The sequence below is a fragment of the Lipotes vexillifer genome, unplaced genomic scaffold (genome assembly GCF_000442215.2).
Source record: "Lipotes vexillifer unplaced genomic scaffold, Lipotes_vexillifer_v1.1 scaffold129, whole genome shotgun sequence".
Taxonomy (NCBI): domain Eukaryota; kingdom Metazoa; phylum Chordata; class Mammalia; order Artiodactyla; family Lipotidae; genus Lipotes; species Lipotes vexillifer.
The window spans coordinates 1,830,359-1,841,928 of NW_006777287.1; the positions used below are offsets into that span (position 1 = coordinate 1,830,359).

The 11,570-nt window shown below is 54.1% G+C and overlaps 2 protein-coding genes across 2 annotated transcripts in view; both read right to left on the reverse strand.

Moving 5' to 3' along the window:
* Positions 1-376: 376 nt before the first annotated feature.
* Positions 377-6,166, reverse strand: KCND1 (potassium voltage-gated channel subfamily D member 1). The gene is made up of 6 exons (XM_007450893.1): positions 4,558-6,166; positions 2,688-2,850; positions 2,502-2,585; positions 2,315-2,413; positions 1,797-2,047; positions 377-713 (listed from the first exon to the last, which is right to left on the reverse strand). The coding sequence occupies exons 1-6, from the start codon at positions 5,676-5,678 to the stop codon at positions 485-487; spliced, it is 1,947 nt and encodes a 648-aa protein (XP_007450955.1). The 5' UTR covers positions 5,679-6,166; the 3' UTR covers positions 377-484.
* A 2,813-nt stretch (positions 6,167-8,979) lies between these two features.
* The window catches only part of GRIPAP1 (GRIP1 associated protein 1), a 20,845-nt gene continuing 18,254 nt past the window's right edge, over positions 8,980-11,570 (reverse strand). The window contains exons 24-26 of the mRNA XM_007450894.1: positions 11,530-11,570; positions 10,545-10,699; positions 8,980-9,530 (exon numbers count right to left, since the gene is read on the reverse strand). The exon at positions 11,530-11,570 is cut by the window's right edge and continues 71 nt beyond it. Coding sequence (XP_007450956.1) covers positions 9,438-9,530; positions 10,545-10,699; positions 11,530-11,570 — 289 coding nt within the window. The 3' untranslated portion in view covers positions 8,980-9,437. The remainder of the gene's footprint in view (positions 9,531-10,544; positions 10,700-11,529) is intronic.

The window sequence follows — 11,570 nt, forward strand, 5'->3', positions numbered from 1 at the left end:
AGCCTGTGGTTCATTCCAAGCTTTGGAATTTGAGAGTTGTTGGGCCCGGTGGAGGGTGGGGACTTCTACAGTCCAGATCAGAAGTGAGGGTTCTCTTCTATGAACCCCCAAACCTCCACAGCTCAGCCAGAGAGAAGAGGAAGTTTCACCTCTTCTTCTTGGGCCAGAACTTCTGAGGGGAGGAGCATGCAGGAGGCCCACTTGGGTAGAGGGGCCAGTCCCAGTGTGCTGGGGCAAGGAGGCTGGGGGCCTGAGGAAGCCCAGTGCTTCAGCTCCCACAGGGAAAACTGTCTGGGGTAGGGGAAGTTTCCCCTTCCCTGGCTATTTCCCCACCAGGTGGGCCACTCCATGAAACTCCATTGCATAGTTCTCAGTGGGGGGCAGAAGGGGTCCCCAGGCTGCCCTTCTCTGCGTCCCCAAAATATGGCTTTGGAAGGGAGCCCCCAAGAATTGGGAGAGCGCTTTGGATGGGCAGGCCCATCCCTCATAGGGAAGAGATATTGACAGTCTCGGGAAGGAGGCAAGGGGTACCCAGGCTGGAGTTCCTGAGGGTGCTGCTGGCCCCACTGCCACCACCGCCAGGGGAGGAAGGTTGGCTCTCATCTGGGGTGTTGGCAGGAGGGGTGGGGATACTGATGATGGCAGCCACGAAGTCCCGGCTGTCGCAGTTCAAGTCAAGGCTGTCATGGGGCTTGGCATTGAGGCTTGAGCGGCTGTGGATAAGGGTGGGAAGATGGAACGTTCTTAAAAAGTCATTTTAATACTTGCCACGGCAATCATGACATTTATTGAGTGCCTACTGGGTCCCTGGCACTGTGCTAAATGCTTCCCCTGCACCCTTAATTATGGTGGTGCAGAGTGAGGGCTCTGGAGTCAAATAGTCCTGATCCCACCTCAACCACTCTAAACCTCTCTTCTCTCATCTGTAGCATGGGAATAACAATGTTTTCTACCTCACAGAGATGTTGTGGAGATTAAATAAGATAATAAATGATACAAAATGCTCAGAGTAGTGTCTGCAACATAATGAGCACACACATAAAAGTGTTATCTATTGTGCTTACTCCTTGCAGTGCCAGAGTCCTCACAACAGTCTACTGTAAGATCTACACAATCTGGTCCCTGTTCCTTTCTGATTTTACCTCCTACCACTCTCCCCCTCACTCACTCCACTCTACTTACAGAAGCTTCCTGGCTGTGTCTCTAACATGAAGACCTATTCCTGCCTCAGGGCCTTTGCACAGGCTGTTTGCTCTGCCTGGAAAGCTCTCCCTCTAGGTATCCACTTGGCTCATTCCCTCTCCTTCTTCAGATCTCAGCTCAGATGTCACCTCAGCAAAACCTTCCCTGACCACACTGTTAAAACTGCATCACACCCTGTTCTACACTCTGTATCCCCCACCCCTGATTTATTTTTCTCCTTGGCACTTAACACACTGCATCATCTGTGTATTTGTTTTTTAACTGTCTCATCTCACTAGAATAGAAGTTCCATAAGCTCAGGATTTCTGTCTGTTCTATTCACTGCCAAAATTGAACTAAACTCCTAAACTAAAGTGAATTCCAAAATGCCCCAAATTGTGCCTAGCATACAGGAGATGCTCAATAAATGTTTATTGAAAGTACAAATGAAAAATGAGGAGTTCCAGACAAGATAAGCCCAAGCTTCCAGCATGGAGGAGTTTGGGTTTGAGCTTGACTTGCTAGGAGGCCTGGAGTCATGAAATCTCAGACCCCTTGGTCCAAGCTCTGAGCTTCCCCGGGAGAGGGGTTGCACAGCAGGTCAGCATGCTTACCTCTGAGGGGCAGGGCTCCTCTGAAGCCCTGCCAGCGTGTCCAGCTCCTGCATGCTGCCACGGCTGACTGAGGCAGTGGAGTTGGCAAGGCGGATGGCACGGCGCTTGGTTCTGCGGGGGCAGCAAGAGGATAGCAGGCTGCCAGGCCCCACTGGCTGGGAGGACACGGAAGTGCTGCGGCTGGTGCGGCCACCCAGCGAGACAGCGCCCAGGGCCTCACTGAAGGTTAGCTCATCTGTGAACTCATGGCACTGTGGGCAGAAGGGAGGCATGGTCACAGGGCACCACAAGCTGACCTCACCCCCAGGCTTTTGCTTAGGCCATTCCTTCCTTTCTGTAAGTCACTCTCTCTTCCCTTCCCTTGCCCATCCTTCAAGGCTCAGCTCTACTGGGGCCTCTTCCGGGAAGCCCTGTGTGATTTCCACAATTAGTAGTGAGCCTCCCATCCCAGGAGGGAGCTGGCTTGATGGCAAAGGGACCCCCTTCATTCTGCCACACCACCTCTCATTAGGCCTCACCGTTGTCTTCTCTAGACAATGCAGCAAGTGGTGATGTTGCTGCTCAAAAGCAGAACGGTTCCTGACACACAGCGCCTGTTCTTCCCCACTGCTGCTGTCCTGGAGTGGATAGAGCAGAGGGATGAGGTCAGCACCTTCCTCCTCCCGTCACTGCTCACCTCCCACCCCAATCCAGGCCCCTCTCCACCTCAAGACCCCCGTTCTGCTTGTACTGCAGGAAGGCGTTGGTGGTACCACTCTTTGCCAACCGTATCCTTGCCAAGCGCACCTTCTACAAAGAGAGGAGGAGATAGAAGGTCAGGTAGGCAAACATAAGAGTAGACTGGCTTGGGGTGTGGGGAATAGGAGGTACTCAGATGGAAGGTGCAGTTACCTGCTGTGCTCGGCGCTTGTCAGCACGCTGGTTCTGGTGGTAGATGCGGCTAAAGTTGGACACGATGACTGGCACAGGCAGAGCAATGACCAAGACGCCACTGAGTGAGCAGATGGATCCAAAAATCTTGCCAGCAATGGTGCTGGGCACCATGTCTCCGTAGCTGGGGCCAGGGGAGGTAAGCCGAGGTCAAGAAAAATACTCACCCACCCCTCAGTCCCCCACTGCATCCCATCCAACTTGACTCACTCTGCGACCCTGGCCAGGCACTCAAACTCTCTGGTCTCAGTTTCTTGCTCTGCAAAAATTGGGGAATGACCTCTCTGGCCACCAGTGGGGGTCAAATGAGAAATGGGCCCTCAGGCCCTACTGTCTGCTGCCCCCATCCAAGCCATGCACCGGGCATCTGAGTCAGCTGGAAATCTATTAATACCAAGCATAGTGGGGAAGGAGGAAGTCAGAGGCAGTAAATACAGCCTCCCGGAGAGAGAGTCCCACCACCACAAGCCAGCTAAGGGGCTCTGAGTCCTGGGAGCAGTGCTCTGTTGGTTTTGCTTGTGTCTGTCTTACCTTCTCTAGGTAGCACCCCGTCTTATTCCCCCAGGGGAAGCCTTGAAACTGTCCTCATATTAAAAAATAGGGGGGGAGCCTTGAAACTCCTCCCTCCATTCCTCCATACCACCCCCCCTCCCAGGGAGGTGGAGCAGAGCCAATCTTACCAACTTGTTTGGTTGGGGGTGGGGGGAGTGAAGCTCAGCAAGGTTCCATAACTGATTTGCTCAAAATCACACAGCATACTCTTGTTCTAACCACGGGACCAATCAGATCCCCTCCAAAGAAATGCAGCCTCTGCAGTCTTCAGCCTCTAGGCCTTTGCCCCCACCCCCTCCCCCAGGATGCCTCTTCCTTATTTCTTTACTTTGACTCATTTAAAAGTCTCTCCAACTTGGCCATTTCTGGCTCTGTGATGTATCATCTCTGTGTCCTCAACTATGAGACATCCTCCCAGGGTTGTTGTGAGGACTGAATAGGATAAAAAGACATCAGAATACCCAGTTCCAACCTGTTCTCAGTGCTCAGTATTTGTCAATACAATCCTGAAACTCCAACCAGAGTTAATTTCTACTTCTTAGAAACCTCAAATCAATTCTTCTGTTCTACTACTAAGGTCCTGAGTAATCCCAATGTATCCGTTCAACAGATACTGAGCAGCAACTGCATACCTAATCCCAGTGATAGGAATTTAGAAAAGGACCACAGTTATCTGCCCTAGACAATGTCTTTAAGAACAACATGAGTTTGGTGATTTCATTTGATGCGTTTATCCCATATCCTCTCAAGGACTGGCAGTAAAAAAAAAATGATGCTGAAAATATCTTGTTCTGGGGAAACATCAAGGAATCACGGAGCCACAGAGGTAGTGCCCCACACAGCAGATGAATCTAAAGGGTTGGGAGACATGGGTCCTCAAGATGGAAAACGGGGTGATAGAAAGCGAATATCTATTTATCCTGCACCAGAAACATTCAGATAACTTTCATAACCATGATGTCACTGAATCCCCTCTGGATGTTGAAGGGATCATCATTTCTTATTTTGCAGAGGGGAAAACTAGCCCAGAGAAAACAAGGTCAACAGAAAGAGTGCAGCTAAGACCATCGTTGAACCCAAGTCTCCTGACCTGAAAATTAAGGCATTGTCAGAGCTGGGAGGGATTTGGAGATTAATCCAACTCCCTCACTTTTTAAAGATGACCAAATTGAAGTTCAAATAGAGAGAGAGAGATCATTTATCTAACCTTTTTAATTTTACAGAAAAGGTGAGTGTAATTGACTGATCGGGCAGCTCCCCACACAGGGTCTGCACTCACCCAAGTGTGGTCATGGTGACAATGGTATACCAGAAGGCCGCGGGGATGCTAGTAAAGTTGGTCTTGTTTGTGCCCTTCTCGGCATAAAACATAACAGTGGCGAAGATGATGATGGCCATGGTAAGGGAAAAGAGGAGAAAGCCCAGCTCAGAGGCACAGCTCTTGAGTGTGTAGCCCAGAATCCGCAAGCCCTGTGAGTGCCTGGAGAACTTGAAGATACGGAACACCCGGAACACCCGCAGGGTGACAAAGGCGCCCGAGACATCTTCGTTCTTGGGCACGAGGAGCCCGATGTAGTAGGGCAGGATGGCCACCACGTCGATGAGGCTCATTACACTCCGCAGGAAGCGGCAACGGCTAGGGGCCGCGAACAGCCGCAGAAGGTATTCACCTGTGAATATGAGTACACAGGCCGTGTCCATGCAGAAAAAGGCCAGCGGGAAGCGCTCGCCACAGGGCTGCTCCCTCGGGGGCCGCCGTGCAGGGCCGCGGCACGGAATGGTCTCAACCACGTTGGCGATGACCGACACAGCGATGAAAAAGCCGGTAACGTAGTAGAAAACGAGGGCTGCGGTGCTCGTGTGTGGGTTCTCGAAGGCCCGCCAGAGCTGCTGCCGCAGGGAGCTGCCAGCCAGCAGGGATGGGCCGTCCCCGGCCTGCTCGGCCTCCTCGTCCTCCGCCAGGCGCTCGGCGTTCTCCTTCTTGCGGTCCCGGTACTCTTCGAGGCAGCAGTCGCCCACGAGCTCAGGCACCAGGCCATAGAAGGCCAGCTCTTCGTCAAAGGCCTGGATGCACTCCTGCCGTGGGCAGTGCAGTCGGCCCGTGCGGTAGAAGTTGAGCACGTGCCGGAACATGTCTGGGTCGCGATCAAAGAAGTACTCGCCTGAGTCGGCGTCATAGAAGAATTCCTTTTCTGAACTGCCCAGCAGAGTGTCTGGGTAGCGGTCGAGCGTGTTCTTCCAGGTCTCAAAGCGCCGTCCGCTCACGTTCACCACCAGAACCTCATCCCCTCGAGATGCCTTCACCCCCGGCGCGGGGGGCAGGGGCTGCTGGGCCAGGGGCAGCCAGCCCACCGCGGCCGCCCGTGCAAAAGGCAGCCATGTGGCCACGCCTGCTGCCATCCTGCCACACCCCAGGCCCACGGAGACTTGTGTGTGGGGGGGGTTGGCCTTTAGGAGAATGTGGCTGTCTCCAGGATGGTGGAGGCTTGGAGAGGCCCTGGGCCACTCGCACAAGGAAACTGGGGGTGTCTAGAGAGGCCAAGAGGAACCGGGAGGAGGACCTAGAGAGATGGGCAAGGGCTTGGGGGACATGTAGAGGGTCTAAGAGGGACCAGGGCGATGTCTTGAGGGAGTGAGAAGGAGCTAGGGGACATGGAGAGGAGCAGAAGAGGAGCGTCTAGAGGTGCCAAAAAGGATCTGAGGGAGTGTTTAGAGACTGAGATGATTCTAGAGGGGTCAGCACTGCCTGAGAGGTATCTGCGGGTGTCTAGGATGAAGCAAGAAACACCGGGGAGTTGTCCACACTCTCAAGAGTTCTGAGGGAAGGAAGAAGGGACTGGAACCGCTTAGTGGGGTTGGAGAGGGGATCGGGGCATCCGGAGGGGTAGAAATGGAACCAGAGGTGTTTGCAAGAGGCTGAGAGTGTCTGGAGGGGGATTCTGAAGGAACTGAGAGAGGTGAGGAGGGTTGTCCAAACTCTCAAGACTTCTGGGGAGAAGATAAGGGGGTTGGAGCCCCTTCGTGGATCTAGGAAAGGGGTTGGTGCATCTAAGGGGTGGCTACAGAGAGTTTGTAAAGAGGCTGAGAGGTGTCTTGGGAGTGCCTAGAGCTGCCAAGAATAGCCTGGGGGTGGGGTGTCCACACTCTACAGGAGTTCTGGGGAAGGAAGGAGAGGTGGGGCCCCCTAGCAGGGCTGGAGAAGGGGGTGGGGTATCTAAAGGGTTAGATATGGGGCCAGGTTATTTTTCAGAGGCTGAGAGGTGTCTGGTAGAGAAGGGTATCCAGGGGGGCTGAGAAAGCCTGGTCCACCCTCTCAAGAGTTCAGGGGGTAGGGAAGGGACCTGGAGAACCCCTCAGGGCTGGGACTCAACTGGAAGGAAGTTGGGCACAGCCCCAGAGCATCCAGAGAATCAAAAAAGACTAAGATAAGAGGAAGACGGGGTCCCCCTCATAATGGGTTAGAGGGCAAGGTGGGGTGTTGAAAGGGAGTTGGGTGTGTCTGCAGGGAGGGGGGCTCCTGGGCCTTACAGGAGCCCAGGAAGGCCGGGATCAGGCTGTGTCCCACTGTTGGGGGCTGGTCTGGGGAAACCACACCCCGAGGGGCTGGTGGTATGTGCTGGGCAGCGGCAGAAGCAGCAGCGGCAGCAGGACGTGAGGAGGAAGAGGAGAAGCAGCCACAGCCAGGCCTGGGAGAGAAGGCAGCACAGGCAGGAGGAGGCGGCTGGGTCCCTGGAAGGAGGCTCTGGAAGGACAAGGTCCAGTAGGACTGTCCCAGGATGGGCTAGGGCCTGGGGGCTGGACTAGGGAAGGACAAGGACAGCACTGTTGGTGGCCCCCTCCCCCTCCCCATAGGGCCGTCCTCACCTGTGTCCCCGCTGCAGCAGCGGCAACAGCGGTGGGGCTGGGGGTACCAAACACCGGAGCTCCTGCCCCACTCTGCAGAGCTGCCCAAGTTCTCCACCTCCTCTGGCTCTCTCTCCCCGCCCCTCTGAGCTTGCCGGGAGATGGAGAGGCAGGGAGGGGCCTCGTGGCTCCCAGAGCCCCCTCCCCTAGGACTGCCTGAGAGGGACCGTGGGGAGACTCCGCCTCCTACAAAGCTGGTTGGGCCTCAGTCGCGTCATCTGGAAAATGGGGGTGGCAGGGAGCTTTGCCAATTCTCCCCACCTCCTTCCTGGACTCCCCCCTCTTCCTGCCCAGATCCTACCCCCTCTGCCCCCAGGGGCCCCCACCCCAACCCGTCTGAATCAGCAGCACTTAGCAGATCCGATCGATGGGGAGGCGTCTGTTAATGGCCCCAGAGCGGGGAGTGCCACGGGGAATGATGCAGCGCTGTGTCCCCTCCCTGCCCCCTAGGCTGGAGAAGGGGGGGTGGGGGAAAACTGGTGGGGGGGGTGTTTTTCTAGAGGCCAGGCCCCCAAAGCTGCTCCCTAGTGGTGCTGGAGGGGTTAGAGTCCTGCTCTAACCAAGATTGCTGCCGTGGGACTGGAGCACTGTCTTGTTTGCGGATGTGAAACGTCGGGGGGGCGGTAAGAGGAGTACAGATGGGGACAAGCCAGGTCCCACCTCCATAGCAGGTTCTCCCCCAGGCAGGCCCCACTCTGAGGTGCAGTGTCCATCATCTGTCCACATCCAGGAGCCTCAAATCATGCCTCCTCCGCTAGAGGGCTCTGCTCCTGGGTAGCAAGAACACTGGGTACCAAGTGCCTCAGGCATGGGTGGGTTCAAGCCCCAGCTGTGCCACTGACTTATGTCCTTGAGCAAGTGACCTGCATTGTTTTTCTCTTTGTCGGATGGAGAGTTACCCCAGCTTGATAGTGTCTTTGGGAGCAATAAATGGAGTGATGTGAAAGGGGCATGGCACACAGAGGATGCCTTACCTTTAACAATTAAAGGTGTGTGATAATGGGGGAGCAGTAATGCAGGGCCAATTTTTGCCTTTCAGTGGACTTATCCATCCATGTAATCCTCCATTTGCTCATCACACTCCTGATTTGTCCATTTGTCCATCCCTCCTCCCACCCACCACCCACTTATCCATCCATTCTCCCCCTCACACAGCCAATTACTCTGTCCTTCCCTCTAGTCACCCACCTGTCCATTTAGTCATTACTCCACCTACCTATTCACTCATCCATTTGTATATTCACCCCATCTACCCCTACCCATGTGGATCCCCCACCACCCAACTATCTGTCCATCTATCCATTGCTCTATCATTTATTCACCTACTCTTTACTCTTCCCATTAGCTCATCCATCTGCCCACTCATCCATCCACACATTCCCCTAGCCATCCATCTGTCCATTTATACCCCCACCTATCCATCCTCTACCTATCCACCTAGCAATCCATTTGTCCATTTATTCATCCAGTCACCTATCCATTTATTTCCTAACCTATCCATCACCAATCCATGCAACCTTCTACTTATTTATCAATCAATCCATCCAACCACTTATCCATCCTCCCATCTATCTACTCATCCATACCCACACCCCATACACATTCACCCACATACATATCTGCAGATATTTCTGCTCCATTCAGTTTGATAGGCTGGTCAACAGTAACCGGAGACAGGCTGGGTGAGGGTGGGGGAAGGAGATTAAGTTGCAGCCAGAGACCACCCTCCCAGTTCCAATGGTATAACCTCCCCACCCCCAGCACATCCCTCATGGTTGGAAAGAATCAGAGCAGACAGTCAGTGGGTGGGCCAGTCTGGCCAGATGGTATTTTGGCTGCACAGCTTTTACACACACACACACATGTTGCTAGAACGCTGAACATGGACTGTGCCCCACCCAGCATCCCCAATCCCAAATGCAGAGTAGCCAGGCTTCCAGACATAAATTAAAAAATAAAATAAAATAAAAAAAGAGTTGGTCTCTGGGAGGGAGAGCTCATGCAGAGATGAAGGCAAAGGCCCCTGGGAGCCAGGGCCAAGAAGGAGGAGAATCCCTGTCCCTCCCCTCAGGATTCCCCACTCCCCAGGGGCCTCGGCCCTAAGACAGGGTCACTAACGCCAGCCATCAGGCCTCCAACCCCTTTAATGTCCAGTCTCCCAACCTATCTGATTTTGGCGCTGGCCCCCATTTTCCCACCACAGCCCAAGGGAATGGCGGGTGGGGAAGGGAGGGAGTGGGTGCAGCCTGCAGGTCTTTAGCTGGCTTCTCCCGGCTCTAGGTCTGGGTCCGGGGACCCCACGCACTCCTTGCTGAGCCGCACAATTTCCTGGGACAGAACTTCCATGTCCTAAGAAACAAATGAGCCATCAGGAGTCAGAGAAGGTGGCAGGCGATGGCACCCTCATCAAGACTGGGTGTCATCCTTCTCATCCCATCAATGCCCAGCTATGTCTAGCCTGAGACAGGAAGGTATTTGGAGCAGCTCCGAGAGCTCCCAGTAGTGGGCTGGGCTCGGAAAGGGTGTGTGTGGTGTGTGTGAGGGGGTGAGGAGTGCCTGGAGCTAGGGATATGGACATGGGAGTGGATCATCTGCTCTGTGTGGTGAGGCTGGAGGACATGACCCCTACCCCTGCCACCTTCTTGTCTCTAAATGGTGAGCTTGCTTCTCAGAGGCAGGGGCCGGACTTGCATCCTTTCTGACTTCCCCCAGAGATGGGGAAATACTTGGGTGGCAGGATGGGTGCGTGGACACGTGGGTGGATGCATGGGAGATCCATGGTAGGCAAATAGGTGGAAAAATGAACTGTTCAGAGGACAGATGGAGGACAACAGGTAGGCAAGCAGGTCGCTGGGCGCGTGGGTAAAAGGTAAGACAAGGGGTGACTGATGAGTAGGTAAGAGAAAGTGATGCATCAGGAAATGGGTGCAGGGGACTTCCCTGGTGGTCCAGTGGTTAAGACTCCACGCTCCCAATGAATGGGGCCCGGGTTCGATCCCTGGTCAGGGAACTAGATCCTGCATGCTGCAACTAAAGATCCCACGTGCCGCAAAGACCCGGTGCAGCCAAATATTAAAAAAAAAAAAAAAAAGGTGATGGATGCAAAGGCATGGGCAGATGGACAAGTAGCAGGTGGGTTGATGGGAGAGTGGCTGAATGTGTGTATGAATGGATGAGTGGGTGGGTGCAAGGACAGAGGGAAGAGTGAAAGACTAAACTGATAGTGAGTAGGTTGACTGGAGGATGGGAAGATGAGGGGGAAGGAGTGCTTGGTGAATGAGGTGTGTGGAGAGGGGACTGACAGATGACCCAGGGGCTATGTGGCTAGAGAGACAAAGGGGTAGACTGGTAGGCCACACTTGCCTTGTGCAAGTGCATATTCTTGGTGAGCTGTTCCTCCAGCATGTTCTGTAACTTCTTGTTCATCTCCCGAAGGTTCTCGTCGCCTGGCTTCACTAGGTCTCTCAGGACGCTGCCCAGCCCACTACGGTCTGTGTGGCCTGCTGCCACAGACACATCTGCAAGGGCCCAGGCTGAGAATCACCCCCTCGGTCGAGCCGAAGGAGAGACAGAGACAGAGCAGGAAAGAGGGAAACAGAGAGTGGGAGAGAAAAATGGGGGGAGAAGCCATCTAATGGAGGAAGCAGAGGCTTTGCCATGTGAGACCTGGCTTCACTTACTAGCTGTGCGGCCCTGAGAAATGGGGTTAGGAACTAACTCATGGAGCTGGAAAAACATATATGACTGTATGCAAAGCACAGAGCACACAGTCAGCTCTCAGCAAGCATCAACTGGTATTATTCTGATTAATAAGGAAAAAACAGGGAGAGGAGAAGATCTGAAAGAAGGGAACAAAAATAAAAATGGGGGATGGAGGAAGGAAGAGGAAAAAGGAGGAAAGGGGAGGAAGAGCAGAGAGAAGGACCCTAAAAGGGATATGCATCCAGAAAATGAAAATTTCCAGAGGTGGAACCATTTAGACAGGCAGTAGGAACAGTGAGACAAGTTGAAGGGGGGATGGGGCAGAAAGAAGAGAAGGGAGAGAAAGCAGAGGAAGAGACACAGGGAGGAGAAAGGACAATGGGAATGACGGAGAGACACTAGAGAAAGGAGAGTGGAGAGACAACAGAGACTCAGACAGGAGGGAGGAGCCGAGACAAGAGATGGAATACAGAGCAAGACACACAGGTCCTGGCCTGCCTGGCTCTTCCCTCTAGCACCTGTGCTCTCGGCAGTAACTTTGGTGAGTTCCGTAAGGAGAGGAAAGAAGCCGCAGCTCTGGACAGTGGGGAAGGAGGGGGTAGGTGAGGGGCTGGACGAGGGGTGAGGGCTGGGGAGGGGCACTGACCAATCCGGCTGTCCATGACATAGGTCTCGATGATGGCGCTC